The sequence below is a fragment of the Cornus florida genome, unplaced genomic scaffold (assembly GCF_030987335.1).
Source record: "Cornus florida cultivar Cherokee Brave unplaced genomic scaffold, ASM3098733v1 CherokeeBrave_3.0.0_Hap2_Chr07, whole genome shotgun sequence".
Lineage (NCBI taxonomy): Eukaryota > Viridiplantae > Streptophyta > Magnoliopsida > Cornales > Cornaceae > Cornus > Cornus florida.
This window is the reverse complement of record NW_026775577.1, coordinates 10325681-10343005: the sequence shown is the minus strand read 5'-3', so window position 1 is coordinate 10343005 and position 17325 is coordinate 10325681. Positions and strand designations below refer to the sequence as shown.

Genomic DNA, 17325 nt, shown 5'->3' with positions numbered 1-17325 from the left:
ATCCCAACATCTTCATGTGCCGATGATGAGCAATATGTGAACTCTACTCAGCTGCTCCAATGCGGAAGCATACCGGACATCGGCTACCCTATCTGGGAAGGAAACCGGCCGGAGTACTGTGGTCACCCCGGGTTCGAGCTCACTTGCCCGACCGATGCACCCCTGCTCATAATCCTGTCAACAACATACAGGGTCCTCGCAGTTGTTAGAAATGAGTTATGGAACAACACTTGTCCCACAGATCTCCACAACGCCACCTTAGACACAACAAATTGCACCTACAGCACCAATTCACAGGAGTTAACGCTCTATTATGGTTGTCCTTCTGTTGTCATACAAGTGCTTTCCAATCAGTTTTATTGCAGTAACACCATAAGTTATTAAGTGACTAGTAGTGTTACATTACCCAACTCTATTAATAGCACATGCGAAAATAGTGTAATTGTTCGAGTCAATCAATCGGCAGCTGTGGCTTTGGCAAGCGTTATGCCATCTATAACTATTGCAGCAGCTCTTAATGGTGGTTTTGGGTTGCAGTGGTCGGCAAATGATATGTATTGCGGCGAATGTGTTGATTCTTATATGTCGTCCAGTAAGCCCATAAAATATCATTTAACTTTCTTGACCAATCTTTCCGTGTGGTGTTAACCGTTTTCTCAAGAATATGCTTAATTTTTCGGTCAGAAACTTCTACTTGCCCACTTATTTGAGGATGGTAAGGAGTGGCCACTTTATGAGTAACAGAGTACTTAAGAAATAAATGCCTTAGGAATTGATTACAAAAATGCTTTCCTCCGTCACTTATCATAGCCCTAGGCATACCAAAATGAGCAAAGATATTAGACTTAATGAATTGAATAACCATGGAATGATCATTTATTTTGGTAGCACAAGCCTCTAACCACTTGGAAATATAATCTACGGCAAGAAGAATGTATTGAAAACCATAGGACATAGAAAATGGACCCATAAAATCAATGCCCCAAATGTTAAAGATTTCAATAACAAGTATATTGGTCAAGGGCATTATATCTCTTCTTGACATGGACCCCATCTTTTGACATCTCTCACACGACTTGCAAAAGTTGTAGGCATCTCTACGGATAGTGGGCCAAAAGAGCCCACTTTGAAAAACCTTCCAGGCGGTCTTCTTTGCACTAAAATGCCCATCACATGCAAGTGTATGACAAAACACAAGGACACTTGGAATTTCGCTCTCCGGAATGCATCTCCTCACAATTTGATTTGGACAATAACGGTACAAGACGGGGTCTTCCCAATAGTAATTCCGGATGTTGGCAAAGAAAATGTTCTTTTCGTTCCTTGACCAAGAAGTTAGGAGCTTGCCAATTGCCAAATAATTCACAATGTTGGCAAACAAAGGCATTTGTCCATTCGTAATGTGAAAAAGTTGTTCATCCAGAAAAGAATCATGAATTGGTGGGTTAGGGGAAGGCTCTATCAATAATCTTGAAAGTTGATTGGCAACCACATTCTCGGTGCCTTTTTTGTCCTTGATTTCAAAATCGAATTCCTGAAGAAGCAAAATCCATCTAATCAATCTAGGTTTTATTTCTCTCTTTGTCAAAAGATGTCTCAAGGCAGCATGATCGGAGTAAACAACAACCTTAGAACTTAAAAGATAAGATTGAAATTTATCAAGAGCATACACTACGGCAAGTAATTCTTTCTCGATAATGGAGTAATTCAATTGAGCTCCCGAGAAAGTTTTACTTGCATAGTATATGGCACAAGGAAGCTTTCCTACTCTTTGGCCCAAAACAGCTCCCATGGCATAATCAGAAGCATAACATATAATTTCAAATGACAATGACCAATTGGGAGGTTGCATGATAGGAGCAGATCACAATAAATCACACAATTTATGAAAAGCGTCTAGGCATGCTTGATCAAAGACAAAAGGAGTTTCCTTGGCAAGGAGATTGCACAAGGGTCGAGCAATTTTGCTAAAGTCTTTTATGAATCGGCGATAGAAGCCGGCATGACCTAGAAAGGAGCGAACCTCTCTCACCGTTGAAGGTGGCAGCAATAAGCTCCACTTTCGCTTTATCTACCTCAATCCCCCTCCTTGAGATGACGTGACCCAAAATGATACCCTCTTGAACCATAAAATGACTTTTTTCCCAACTAAGAACAAGGTTTGTTTCACGACATCTCTTAAGCACTAGATCCAAATTTTTGAGGCATGCATCAAATGATGACCCAAAGACAGAAAAATTATCCATGAACACTTCTAGATACTCTTCCACCATGTCCGAGAAAATTGACATCATACACCTTTGGAATGTGGCGGGGGCATTACACAAACCAAAAGGCATTCGTCTATAAGCAAATGTGCCAAATGAATAAGTAAAGGTGGTTTTCTCTTGGTCCAATGGGTCAAGGGCTACTTGATTGTAACCCGAATAGCCATCAAGGAATCAATAGTACTGTTGTCCGACCAATCTTTCTAGAATTTGATCAATGAATGACAAAGGGAAGTGATCTTTTCTAGTGGCAGCATTTAATTTGCGGTAATCAATGCATACACACCATGAATTGGCGGTACACTTAGAGATTTCCTCACCCTTTGCATTCTCAACCACGGTAATCCCCGATTTCTTGAGAACTACTTGAGTTGGACTCACCCATTTGCTATCGGAGATTGGGTAAATGATCCCGGCATCTAAGAGCTTGACTGCTTCCTTTTTTACTACCTCTTTTATGTTGGGGTTAAGTCTCCTTTGGGCATCCCTAAAGGGTTTTGCATCCTCTTCCATAAGTATGCGATGCATACAAATAGAAATGTCAATTCCCTTAAGATCCGCCACACTCCATCCTATGGCTTCTTTATTTTCTTTAAGCACATTTAAGAGAGCGTCTTCTTGGTCTTTTTCAAGACTTGAAGAAATGATAACCGGAAGAGTCTCTTTTGGTCCTAGGAATGCATACTTGAGATTGGAAGGTAGAGTTTTAAGCTCAAGAGTTGGTGGAGAAACTAAAGATGAGACCGGTAGAGTGCTAAAGAGTGGAGGAAGAGGTTCTATTGGAGTTTTCCAAGATGGAAAATCCAAGCTTGCAACAGATTCCATAAGATTGTTTACTTCATTCATTGATTTTTCATCATCAAACCCACAATTTCCATACATTTCAAGAACATTTAGCTTGACCATCATGTTACCAAAAGAAAGGTCTATAACCCCGGATCTACAATTAATGGTTGCATTTGCGGTAGCAAGGAATGGCCTTCCTAAGATGATTGGGATGTGGTTGGTGGGATTGGCAACCGGTTTGGTATCAAGAACTATAAAATCAACCGGAAAGTAAAACTTATCAGCTTTGATGAGGATGTCCTCAACCATGCCCCTAGGTGTTTTGACGGATCTATCGGCCAATTGAAGCACCACCGAGGTTGGCTTCAACTTATTCAAACCTAGTTGGACATACACGGAGTAAGGAATCAAATTAACACTTGCACCTAAGTCAAGAAGGGCTCTATGAACTTCATGGTTTCCAATTACACAAGAAATAGTCGGAGCATCGGGATCTTTGAACTTAGGTGGAGTGTTTTATTGAATAATGGAGCTCACTTGCTCCGTGAAGAACACTTTTTTAGGGCTTGGTCCCTTGGTCTTCTTCTTTTGTGTGTAAAGATCTTTCAAGAATTTTGCATAAGGTGGAATTTGCTTAATGGCATCCAAAAGAGGAAGATTTATGTTGACTTGCTTAAAAACTTCCATCATATCATGTATTTTCCCTTCTTGCCTCCTATAAGGCGAAGTTTCTTTTAAAGCATAAGGGAATGGAGCTTTTAGCTCATAAGACTTTGCAATTTGAGGAGATGATGGAGATGATTAAGAATTTCGGTTAGGAACATTTTCATTTAAGGAAGTAGGAATGGAATTGGGAATTGGATGGGTGATAACTTTTGGTTGCACTGATTCACTATCTTCCTTTGGTAGTTCAACCCTATTGTCCACTTGTTTACCACTTCTCAAAGTGGTGATGGCTTGCACTTGAGCTTGGGAAGAACACCCTGTTGTAGGGTTTGCTTCCACACAAAATTGGGCTTTTGGATTCCTCTCGGGTTAACTAGGTAATTTATCGATTTCTCTTGCATTCAATGCATTAGCTATGGTCCCAATTTGGGATTCAAGCTTTGATATGGATTGAGAGTGGGAATGCAACAAGTTGGTATTCCTTTCTAAGCTACCCAAGGCCATCAAGACCTTATCTTCAAATGTAGAATTGCTAGAAAGTGTATGAGGATAATGAGAGCAAATTTGCAAATCATACATCTGAGGATGTGAAAAGTGATTAGTTCTTTGATGAGATGAAGAAGAAATAAATCCTTAGGAACCTCCTTCCCTTCTATGAGGTGGAATATATTTGCCTTAAAACTTTTTAGCTTGATAGAAATTCGAATTTTCATTCCACATTGGAACATATGCACTTGAGTAAGGGTGAACGAACGTAGCATTGACTTGTTCAAAGTGCTCATTGAATGCATGTCCATGGGGACAATTGAAAGTGATATGTAAAACACTTGAACATGTCATGCATGGCTCACTAAGATGAGAAGTATGATGAAAAGAAGGTGATTTTATAACCGGTTTTTAACTCAACAAGAATTGATCAAGTTTTGGAAAGAGAGTCTTAACCTCGGCTACAATCTCTAATGGATTCTCTATTTGACAAACTTGCAAATCTCTCTTCTTTTCCTTTGAACTATGGTCAAACCGAGAAGTATAATATTTTTGCAAAGAGTTTTCGCTCATTTTCTCAAAGAGGTGCCATATGTCATCCTCATGTTTACCAAAATATGATCCTCCACATGATGTATCAACTATATCCTTATAAATGTCGGATAAGCTCTCATAAAAATATTGAACCACTTGCCATTTCGGAATGCCATGATGTGGACATTGCTTAGCAAGTCATTCAATCTTTCCCAAGCCTTATGTAACCACTTCCTTCCCTTTGAGAAAATTCTCTAATTAAAGCACGCATTATATTAGTCAAACTTAGGGGGTAAAATTTTTTCAAAAATTCATTTTGCATTTGTGCCCAAGATATTATTGAATTTGCCCCAAAAGTATTGAACCAATAATTTGCTTTATTTTTAAGTGTGAAAGGGAAGAGAAGTAACCTAAGAACTTCTTCCGGGACATCCATATATCGTACGGTGGAACATATTTCAAAGAATTCATTAAGATGTTTATAGGGTTCCTCATCATCTAAGCCATAAAAGAGTGGACACATTTGAATAGTCTTGGGCTTGATTTCATATTGATTTGCCTCAAAATTAGGCAACACAATGCATGAAGATTGTAATGATCACGAAGGACCATTGGAGGAATTGGAGCTTGAACTCCGGGGCCATGTTGATTAAGAGGGGGGTTTTGCATGAAACATGGGTCTAAGTAGCCAAGATTACCCTCTAGATTTTCCATGTGAATGCCTAGGACGAATGATATGACAAGGACTACCCAAGACTTCTAGCAACACACAAATAACAACAAAACAAGCAAGCACTTCTCCTTCACAACAAGTCAATAATCAAACTTCCTCCATAAATAATGATCCCATACTCCCATGCTTGTAAACAATGATGCAAAAAACAATAAAAATGCCTCCACGCGGGCTCACGATTTATCTATGAATTGAAATATAAGCCTCCACGTGGGCCGACGATTTAACTAAGGGATTGAGTAAAGAAAAACTCACAAAGGTCCTTTAGCACTTCAACTCCAAGTTTCAGCTTTTAGCTTAACAATTTTTTATTTTATTTTATTTTATGATTTTAGCTTTTTCTTTCTTTTGCTTAGCTCATTTGCTTGAATGCTTCTTTGCTTGTTTTCTAACTCAATACTCCTAGTCAAACAAGAACAAACACAATGAGTACTTAAAAGAAAAATAAAAAACAAAGTAAAGACACGATCAAAAGAGTACTAATTCTTAATTGATTCCACAAATACGACGTTGCCAATCAATCAATCCCCGGCAACGGCGCCAAAAACTTGGTGGGTTTGTCGCACACCGACCCAAAGTTTACCCTAAAAAATAATGGTGTAGAGCTATGATGAATGTGGCCAAGTTTTACATTTATAAATTGCCACTACTACCTTTCACTAAAAATATAGCTAGGGCAAGTAGGGATCGTCCCAAGGGATTAATGAGTCGTACTAGGTTGAGGAATCAAGATTAGGGTTAGTAGGTCGAGTGATCAAAAGATTGGTTGGTGGTTGAATTACACTACGATGCAATTTAAACTAGAGTAAACAATAAAGTAATAAAGAGAATAAAAGAAAGAGAGAGATCTTGGGATTTAGAGATCACCACTAAGCATAACTTTTCTATACCCTTAATGAATGATTAATGAGGGGAAAAATATGTATTGCAACAAAATGTGTGTGTGTAGTTGTTTCAACAAGCATGGATGACAAATTGAGCATATATTGTCTAAACAACATGGTGGATAGCACAACATATCAAATTAAGCCATTAATCCTTTCTTTAAGCTCACAATCTAAACACATCACAAGGTTATAGATATATGTTACTTGCTTTCATAAGTATGGAACATCAACAACAAGCATGGATTGTCCTCCTATTTAACATCTAAACTACAACTGCACTACAATTAAGCTAATGACATGAAATTAAACTAATTAAACTAAGGGAGAGGTACAATCCATCAAGAAATAAGTATGAACCATCAAATAAACCACAAGAACATTCCATTAAGCACTATGTCTTAAGAATCTCTAGATTTATAGCATTAATACACATAGACATGCACCAACAACACAAGAAATAGAGACAAACACATGAACATCTATTCTAGCATACATAGACATATGGATAGAATAAAATGATCAATTAGAAGCATTAAATCATACAAATCATTGAATAAACAAGATCTATATATATATATATAAAAGTGTCAAAACATGTATCATAATACAAATCCCCTTAAAAAATACATAAATCAAGATGTAGAAAGTATGCTTAGGGTTAACTCTAACCCCAAGAGGATGTCTGGTCACTCATGGATGATGTCTTCCAACTCTTAAGGGCAAGCTCCATGGAAGAAATCTGCTCCTTGGTTGATGAAGAGCCTCCAATGGTGTCTCTAGCCTCCTCTTCTCCTTTGCTTCCTCACTAAGAATTCTCTCCAAATCTCCCCTTTAAGTCTCTCTCAAAAAGTGGCTCATATTCTTTATATAGGTAGGTCAAATATCACCCAAAATGAGCTGGGCTCGTACACCAAATATTCCTCCAATGATTGGATATTAGACAACTTTTAATGAGCTGGAATTTGGATTTTCTCAGGATTTGGGAAGTTTGATCGATCAAACTTGTGGTGAGATCGATCGAACATGGCTGAGATCTATCGAATTGAAGCTGGATCTATACTCTATGGCTGCGCCTTTTTGGATAAAAACAAATCTGAGATATTTTGAAGATATTTTTGGGAAAAGGACAAAAGTGGTTGGTAGGGTAGTACAGCTGGATAAGATCAATCATTTGGATAAGGACAAGATGGTTCGATCGATCAAATAATGAAGTTAGATCGATCGAACTCTGAGATCTTTGAATAGGGACAAACATGGCTCAGATCCATCTGGAAGTGCTGAGATCGATGAAAGTTGGATCGTTTGAACTTTTCTTGAGATCGATCGAAGTTGCTAAAATTCCACCTTTTGCTTCCTTTTGCTCTACTTTGCTCCTTTCTTTGATTCATCCCAGAATTACTTCATTTATGCTCTTATTTGGCTGAGTTAGCATATTTTAGGGATAAGTACCTGAAAATGAAAATAACATGAAATCAATATAAAGCGGGAAAATAAAATAGATAAAGGTTCTAGAATACCTAAGCTTAAGGGGTTTAAATGCGCACTTTTCAGCGCTCATCACCATGTGTTAGATAATTCTATATCAGTGGTTTAGGATGAGCATGATAATTTATCTATTTTTATTATGTTTGTCATGAAATTAATTGATGTATACATTTACTTAGAGTCATCAATTACTGGAATAAGCATGTTAATTTATATATTTCTCTTACGCTTATTATGGATCAGTTGATATGTACATTTAATATTTGTTTTGTCAACTGCTAGATGTATGGATTGTATGCACCGGTATGGGACGGTGGCATACTAGGGACGGATTAGTTTCAAAATACTACATCCTACCTATATAGAATAAGGGAATGGATTATAAAATAAATCTTACTTATATTTAAGTTAGATCAGCTGAAACAAAGTTGAATGACTAACTGGATTACTTGCTATGGATGTGTAAGTCAGTGCAGCTGAACAAGCTGAACGGCTTACTAGATTTCTTATGGATGGATAGGATAGGACTTTAAATATATTTTTATGGTACCGCGATATGAGCTTGAGTCTCAGAGTCGACAGTTAGGGAGCGTATATGCAGTAGGATGCGTAGCTGACTATGTTGGTTGAGGTATACCCTGTTAGGCTTAGGTAGTCATGCCCACTAAGGTGCGTTTTGCATGATGCCTTCTACTCAGGTTGAGACTCTCATCATAGTCTAGTAAGAGTCCGATAGTGTGGATATATATATATATATATATATATATATATATATATATATATATATATATATATATATATATGTACGGACTACATAGTTATTGTTGAGTTGATTAGGGTGTACATACGTATCGAGTCTCTGTTCGGATTGTAGTAGGATATAACTTGTTCGTGGGCCTGACCCACTTCTATTTTTCAGGTATTTGCCAGTTCCAGTTTTAGACCTGATCGTGCTAAGCAGAGACTATCACTCACTCTTCAGACGACGTAGGACTTTTCTCCATGGTTTACTTTGGATGTTCTTTTTGTAATTTCATTTCAGTTTGAATTTTTATTAGGGGTCCACTAGTGATGGATTCCCGAGTTGTTAATTATTGGAGGTTTTATGGAGGATTGGATTTCTGGATTTTTAATTTTATTTATTCAAGGATTTTTAAACTTAGATTTCTTTTAGCTCTTAATCATTTATTTCTTATTTCATTTTTGTAATCCGTGTTCGTTTTAAATATTAATTGTTTGATATTTCCCTCGGGTTCGGGCTTGGGCCTGATCAACCCGTATCTCGAATCCAAGGGGTATCACAATTCTCATTACTCCAACTGAATAATTGTTTAAAGCAATCTATAATTCTTCTTTTTTTTTTCTTTTTTTTTTTTTCTTTTTTTTCACCCATTTAAGATAATGGCGCTTCTATAGTAGAATATCTGAATACATGATGTTTATCCCCTCTTTTCATGCAGGGGTCTCAGCCAGTGTTGTGGCTGGACTTACATTAATCTCTATTATGATTATTTTCAATAATAGAAGAAAATACTCATGGAGGAAGAAAACAACAAATGATCAAAATGTGGAGGCATTTTTTAGGAATTATGGATCCCATGTTCCAAAGCGGTATAGTTATTCAGATATTAAAAGAATGACCAATTCTTTCAGAGACAAACTAGGCCAAGGAGGATATGGTGTCGTGTACAAAGGAAAGCTATTAGATGGTCAGTTTGTGGCAGTGAAGGTCTTGAGCGAGACCAAGGGTAACGGAGAGGAATTGATCAATGAAGTTGCAAGGATTAGTAGAACTTCTTATGTAAATGTAGTCACGTTTTTAGGTTTCTATTATGAGGGGGAAAAAAAAAAAAAAAAGAAGCTCTAGTCTATGAATACATGAGCAATGGATCTTTGGACAAGTTCATCTACAATGATGGATCTCTGAATTCAAGCAGTCATCTAGATTGCAAAACACTGTACCAAATTGCAGTTGGTGTTGCTCGGGGTTAGAGTATTTACGCCAAGGTTGCAGTACAAGGATTGTCCATTTTGACATAAAACCTCAAAACATTCTTTTAGATAATGACTTCTGCCCTAAAATTGCTGATTTTGGCTTGCTAAATTAGGCCAGAGGAAAGTTAGTATTATGTCGATGGTTGGTGCAAGAGGAACTGTTGGATACATTGCTCCAGAAGTATTTTCTAGAAATTTTGGAGAGGTCTCTCATAAATCCGATGTGTACAGTTATGGAATGATGGTTCTTGACATGGTTGGTGCAAGAAATGATATTGAAGCTGGAACTGTCCATTCAAATGAAAAATATTTTCCAGATTGCATTTATGGGCAGTTGGAACATGCTGATGATCTAAGACTTGATGGTGTTACAAGCCAAGAAGAAACAGATATAGCAAGAAAAATGAGCATAGTGAGTTTGTAGTGCATTCAAACCAATCCAGCAAGTCGCCCATCCATAACTACAGTAGTAGAAATGTTGGAAGGAAGTCTTCAATCCTTACAAATTCCACCTAAACCAATCCTAGCTCCTCCTCCTCCTAGGCTGGAACAAGATTCTTCTGTATTATTACCACAAAGTTCGAGTACCGACTAAAGAAAAGGGTATTAAAATTGAATGGGGGATGAGCTCTTTGATTATCTTTTGCCCTTTTGGCTTGGCACTGTTACTCCATGTGTTTTTTTTTTTTTTTTTTTTTCATTTCTTTTCTTTTGATCTTGAATTGTAACAAAAGTAGAATTGCTGGCTTACTCCAGCAATAAAATCACGTTCCTAACCCGATTTTCTTCATATGTTCTTATGCTACAAAATCCAATAAGCCCACTCTAGGACAACATTTATCCCCAGTAGAATTATAACTTTGGAATAAAATCACGTTCCTAACCCGATTTCTTCATATGTCCAAGCCGAGTTCAAACAATAAAAGTTCGACTGGACTCTAGTTTGAGCTCAAACAATTGAATGTGAGACTTGATTCACTTCAATTGCAATCTAATTAAGGGTATGGACTATTAAATTTGGTATCCAAAAAATTATCAACACCACACATATTTCACTTTGGGACAGTCCAAGACTTTCATTGAAGTCTACTGCGTAAATACCATTCTCCTGTCCTATCACTTCAATGTGGAAACGTAACAATGGGTTCGTTGTCTTTACACCCATGGAGTCTTTTAAGTTGACGAATGAATTGACGTAGATTTTTATTCTTTATCAATTCATTGGACGGTCATTAGTCTCCAATCTCCATCTCCTCCTCTATTAAAATGCATACCCACTTTTACTCAACCTCCTGTTACTCCACGTTTGTGCCCAAGTTGGACTCGGCTCAAGTTCGAGCTCTAACAGTTGAAAGTGAGATTTGATATTCAATGCAATTGTAATTTCATTAGGGCATGAAAAATTTGACATTACATAAAACTGTGTTCATTTCTAGGGTCAAGACCTTACATAAAACTGGTCCCATATATTTAATTCGTCTTTTTTTTTAATTCTATTTTTATTTTTTTAATTCGTCTTGCCACAAGCAAACGTTAGACGCGTTTTTCTTGCTAAAAAAAAAAATTTGTTAGACGCGTTAAATATTGGCCTAAAAAATTTGGGCCAAGTCCAAGAGATTTTTGATTTGTGCCAATGCATGGTATAAAAACACATGCACACAAATAATTGGTCCAAGGCATACAGGATGAAGATAGGTTGAATTTGGGCTTTTGACTGACAAGCCCAGTATACTTGTACTATACTTGTCACACATGGTATAGTGTAATAATCTAACCAATATTGTCTTGTCCAAGAGCATTCCTAAAATTCAATATTGTAATTGTTACAATGACTCAATTCTTGATTCGGTGTCATACTTGGCGTCTAGTTCGGACGCTTTTGGTGAATCACCTTGGGTAGGTAAGGTGGCTGACTATAACAAGGACGTTGTAAGTTTGGCTGGGGAAAAATATTACAAGAAAGTCTTGTCCCACATCGAATCCGAATGAAAAATGACATTAATATATATGAGTTGAGTGTTAACTCTACCTACTATTTTAAATTCTCTGAGACAAACAGTGTAATCTATTTTGCCTTCTTTTCCCACGGAGGAGAAGGAAAAAGGAGGACAAAGGAAATGCCCAAGCTTTCGCAGTTTATAAAACCAAAAATAATATGACTTGGGTACTTCAAATAATTCACGCATTCATTCTAAGCATGTTCCATGACCAGAAATAAAAATACTTTTTTATTATTTTTAATTATGGACCAACTTTTGTGCATACATTGATTTTTTTTACCAAGTACATATAAATTTGTAACGACGCAAGCATTCATTCTTAAAATTACACTAGCTCTTGTCCAAAGTAATTTAGTATTTAATTACTTTTTTTCTGAAATGACTTATGAACACTAACTATAAATTCCTAACTTATTTGAGTGTGATTCTTTATAGTAATTATCGTCAATCTATTTGTGCAAAAATATATCAAAAAAATTAAAGAAATTCTGCATTTGTAACTTTTCTTTCTCCCTATGCTGTAAAGTGTGTCACCTAATATGAGAATCTATGAAACTGAGCTTTTACCATTCTCACAAAATGCAGCAAGATACGTCATCTATACCTCAAAATATTAAATATTATTTGTAATGGTTTGATTCGATTTAGACAATAAATGCAAACACGACCAATTTTAAGAAATTTTATAAAAAAATGGAATTGAATCGAATTGATTCAACTGTCTAAACTAAATCGAAAGCCTGTGTTCACAAATGTTACCAATCAATCAAATTAAAGGCGATAATTACAATAACCTCCACCATAGAAAATTACTAGTATAATTACAAGCAAAAGAATAATATTGGCATACCAGGCCTGATAAAACCGGAGGTGGTAAAATGACAATTTTACCCTTATCCATTTTCCTGTACCCACTACCTCCCCCAGTAAATGCAGAACTAGCAAACATTAATATTAACTTGAATTGAACGGGTCTGTATATAGTACTGCTAATATTAATTTACATTATCTGGTGTATTATTGAATCAATGAAGTTGACCGATTTGTTTTTAAATAGACGAATCAATTGACTAATAATACATCTGTATTTTTTTTTTAATTGAAGGAGAAGCTTCTCCTTCAGTTCCTTGCTTAGAAAAATTAGACCAAATCTCGTTATAGCTAACATTTTGCCTAATTACCAAATGAAACTGAAAGTCATTAGTCTCCAAACTACATCTCTCAACTCATCTTTCTCTCTCTATACATATGTATGTATATGTATATGTATCTGAAAAATGCATACCCACACCTACTCAACCTCCTGTCTGTTATTGATCTTCATGTTAATCCATGTACCAAGATGTTGGTGTGCCAAGGATGAGCGATATGTAAGATGTGGTCAGTTGTTTCAATGCGGAAACATTAGAAACGTAGGTTATCCATTCTGGGGAGCTAATCGGCCAAACTACTGCGGTCGCTCAGGATTCGGTCTTAGTTGCCAAAACAGCGATGCCTCACCACCACAGATCACAATTCAACACATCAGATACCGAGTCCTTGGAATCGAATATGCAACACGGACTCTCACCGTCGCTAGAGATGACCTGTGGCACAATATTTGTCCCACATCTTTCAATAACATTGCTTTTACTTCCAGCTACTTCAGTTACAATTTTTGGAATACCCAGAACTTGACGCTGTTCTATGATTGCGCCGTGGCCTTCAATCATAGCCAAACACAACCGTTGCCCCTTCAGTTTGATTGCACAGTGAATGGTACCACCGGCAGCCGTACTTATTTTGTGTCGCCGGAATTAAGGGCTAACGGTAGTAACATTGACTTGGGAACATGCAATAGCAGCATCAATGTTCCGGTTTTTCGATCAGCAGTTGAGGCTTTGAAAAGCAATTCTTCGTTAAGCATAAGAGCAGCTCTTGACCGTGGTTTCGGGTTGCAGTACTCGACAGGGAATGATACATATAACTGTGACCAATGTGTAAAATCAGGCGGACGATGTGGGTTTGATTATTGGTCAAGCAATTCTTCGTCAAGCAATTCTACTTGGCTTATGTTTACTTGCTTTTGCGCTGATCGGCCCTATTCATCCCAGTGTAAAGGTACGTGCCCCTGACTGACCTTGTTGGTCTTGTTTCATTATCAGGCCTATTTTATTTTATTTTATTTTGTATTTTAACTTATAGTAGGCATTAATTTTTCAGCAAAAATTTGTTTCATCATAAATTTGTTTTTCCTTGTGAAGTCCAAGAAAACAAACAACTTGAGTTGGTCTAATAGCAGGGGCAAGAAAAATTGTGTGAAACCACCAACTACATGACTTTTCAGCATACATTTTAAAGAAAGGTTCTCACTATATTTAACACGGGGCATGTCCTACCATAATTACCATTACATATACTCCTTATTTAAATGCGATTTCTGAATCTATTTTTCTAGTTTTGATCTTTGTATGTTCAAGTATTAAGTATAATTTTAACATAAAACTGTAAATACAAAATTAACTATTCATCACAAAGTTCCTCCTATGCTGTGGCTGTGAGCAGAATATTTTTTTTTTTGATAAGTTACTGTGAGCAGAATTATCTTCAGTTTCCTTTGTAATGTGTTATACATGTTAGTTAAAGTAACAATATTGATTAGTCATCCAAATAATTTTTCTCTTATGTTACAGGATTAACTAGAAGCTCGCTGAGGATTGTAGAAGGTAACATAATAACAGAAAAATAAACGTTTCGTGCTCCTTGTATTTTTCTCAACATTTTAGGGAAGCCAATTTTTCTATATACTGCACATACTTTTAGTTGAACTTCGCTAATTCTCTTTACTATGCCCCAATAATTGCTTAGAACAATCTATATTTTAGCATAAGCTCATAGCCTATTTACTCATCCTTAGCCCATTTAAGATATGGCGCTTATCTAAGTATAAATCTGAATATATGACTTTTCTCCACTCTTTTCATGCAGGCATTGCAGTCGGTGTGGCTGGACTTGTATTAATCTCTGTTCTGATTTTATGGAGGAAGAAAACAATGAATCGTCAAAATGTGAATGATCAAAATGTTGAGTTATTTTTTAGGAATTATGGATCCCATGTTCCAAAGAAGTATAATTATTCAGATATTAAAAGAATGACCAACTCATTCAGAGACAAACTAGGCCAAGGAGGATATGGTGTTGTGTACAAAGGAAATCTATTAGATGGTCAGCTTGTGGCGGTGAAGGTCTTGAACGAGACCAAGGGTACCGGAGAGGAATTTATCAATGAAGTTGCTAGCATTAGTAGAACTTCCCATGTCAATATAGTCAATTTTTTAGGTTTCTGTTATGAGAGGAACAAAAGAGCTTTAGTTTATGAATTCATGAGCAATGGATCTTTGGACAAGTTCATCTATAATGATGGATCTCCGAATTCAAACCATCAGCTAGATTGCAAAACATTATACCAAATTGCAATTGGTGTTGCTCGAGGGTTAGAGTATTTACACCGAGGTTGTAACACAAGGATTGTTCATTTCGACATAAAACCTCAGAACATTCTTTTGGATGACGACTTCTGTCCCAAAATCGCTGATTTTGGCCTTGCTAAATTAGGACAAAGGAAAAAGAGTATTATGTCGACGGTGGGTGCAAGGGGAACTATTGGATATATTGCTCCAGAGGTATGTTTTAGGAATTTTGGAGGAGTCTCTCATAAATCTGATGTCTACAGTTATGGAATGATGGTTCTGGAAATGATTGGCAGAAGAAAGGATGTTGAAGTTGAAAGAGTCCATTCAACTGAAGTATATTTTCCGGACTGCATTTATGAGCAGTTGGAACACAATGAGGATTTTAATGGATTTACAACCGAAGAGGAAAAAGGAACAGCAAAGAAAATGACCATTGTGAGTTTGTGGTGTATTCAAACCAATCCAGCAGATCGTCCATCAATTACTACTGTCATAGAAATGTTGGAAGGAAGCCTTCAATCCTTGCAAATTCCAGCTAAACCCGTCGCATCTTTTCCTTCTAGGTTGGAAGAAGATTCTTCTCCATTATTACCACAAAGTTCGAGTATTGACTCCACAAATTGAATGGAAGAATAATATTAATATGTTCTTTGGAAGAAGATTTTTCTCCTTCTGATGCGCTTTTGTCTTAATGCTGATACTTACGGATTTTTTTTTTACCCCCTCTTATCTTAATCATGAATTGTAGTAAAAGTAGAAAGTTTTGAAGAATTTCAAGTGATTTATGCTTTTTTGTTTTCTTGAATAAAAGTTTATACTCATTACATAGGCACACACAAAAATTGCTCTTAGGTATGCATGAAGCTAGACTGAATTTGGGCTTTGACTGGGCCATCCAGTTTAAACGCCCCATTTGACAAGCCCAGTACTGTATACTTGTCACATATGGAATATTCTAATCTAACCAATAGCGTCCAAAAGTACTCCTAAAACCAGACAGCAAGTGCAATTGAGACAGTCATGCCCCTATATTTTTTTGCACTTTACAGACCCGAAGAACGACATATATCAGGAAAAAAAAAATTATATTGTAGTCTTGTACATGGAAACATTGTTGGGCCTGTAAGAGGCTGTGACAATAAATGTACAACCAAAATCAATTCGGACACTCATGGAATGAAATAATTAATAGAATGTCTAACTATTTTTTGGCATTTGGAACCCTAAGAAGACACTTGGTCATGGAGGGGAATCAGATGGGTGGGCGGGGGGATGATTCAATACTTTTTAGACCAAAATTTACTCAAAAAGAACAGGATCAAATGAGGAATCATATCTATTGAAAACTGAATTCCCTCTTTTATGTATGTTCAGCTTTGAAGCCTTGGTCCACAACGCAGTGTTACTCAATGGTGGTTCATACCCTTCATGTCCCACAAAATATCTTCCTAATAAAATATATATCTACAAACATATGTATGTTCATGTGAAAAGTCCATAATGTCCCTCAAGAAAAATGGTAAAACCGAGAAGAGTTCTCGAACCTGGAAATCGTCCCGACTCCTGCAAAATTATAAAAATAATCACGTTACCTCATTAAAAATACCCTCCTAGAGCTCTTAGCTCAAGAAAATGATCTAACGACTCTTGGAGGCGTGTAACACGCAAAACGATGCATAAAAAATAAATGAAATAAAAATTTAAAAAAAATCAGAAAAATTCGGGACATTACATTGAATTTCCTTACCATTTTAAAGTGTAGATGAAATATAAAAATTTTAGCATTCCAACAATTATGCTCCACATTTCTTCACACCAAATCTCAGTATATGTTCTTCCAACATAGCATAGAAACCATGTTTGAATGATCCACATCCCATAGAGCAACAATACCAATTGGAAACCACTAAGGAATCGTTAATATTATGTTTAAGAGTATCGAATCGATATATTGGGTGAACATTGGTTTTACTAAGAGGCTTATCTTTAGTACTCATTTTGAATGCCCCCATTTGGTATTTTTCTTCTTTGGAG

At 36.6% G+C, this 17325-nt stretch overlaps 2 protein-coding genes and 1 pseudogene across 3 annotated transcripts; all 3 read left to right on the top strand.

Annotated features, from left to right (window-relative positions):
- The first annotated feature begins 486 nt into the window (after positions 1-486).
- Positions 487-10434, top strand: LOC132316230 (PR5-like receptor kinase; annotated as a pseudogene).
- Positions 10435-12956: 2522 nt separating this feature from the next.
- On the top strand, positions 12957-13953 carry LOC132316229 (LEAF RUST 10 DISEASE-RESISTANCE LOCUS RECEPTOR-LIKE PROTEIN KINASE-like 2.1). The gene has a single exon (XM_059814737.1). The coding sequence runs from the start codon at positions 13117-13119 to the stop codon at positions 13951-13953; it is 837 nt and encodes a 278-aa protein (XP_059670720.1). The 5' UTR covers positions 12957-13116.
- A 78-nt stretch (positions 13954-14031) lies between these two features.
- LOC132316105 (LEAF RUST 10 DISEASE-RESISTANCE LOCUS RECEPTOR-LIKE PROTEIN KINASE-like 2.1) lies at positions 14032-16041 on the top strand. Of its 2 annotated transcripts, XM_059814618.1 has the most exons (2): positions 14032-14544; positions 14807-16041. In XM_059814618.1, the coding sequence occupies exon 2, from the start codon at positions 14872-14874 to the stop codon at positions 15913-15915; it is 1044 nt and encodes a 347-aa protein (XP_059670601.1). In that variant the 5' UTR covers positions 14032-14544; positions 14807-14871; the 3' UTR covers positions 15916-16041. The 2 variants fall into 2 exon arrangements, with proteins under 2 accessions (XP_059670601.1, XP_059670600.1); XM_059814617.1 differs by lacking the exon at positions 14032-14544 and having other exon boundaries at positions 14568-16041.
- The last annotated feature ends 1284 nt before the right edge of the window (positions 16042-17325 follow it).

Coding starts and splice junctions, on each gene's coding strand:
- LOC132316229 (XM_059814737.1), top strand. CDS start 13,117: ATGCATACCCACACCTACTCAACCTCCTGTCTGTTATTGATCTTCATG.
- LOC132316105 (XM_059814617.1), top strand. CDS start 14,779: ATGACTTTTCTCCACTCTTTTCATGCAGGCATTGCAGTCGGTGTGGCT.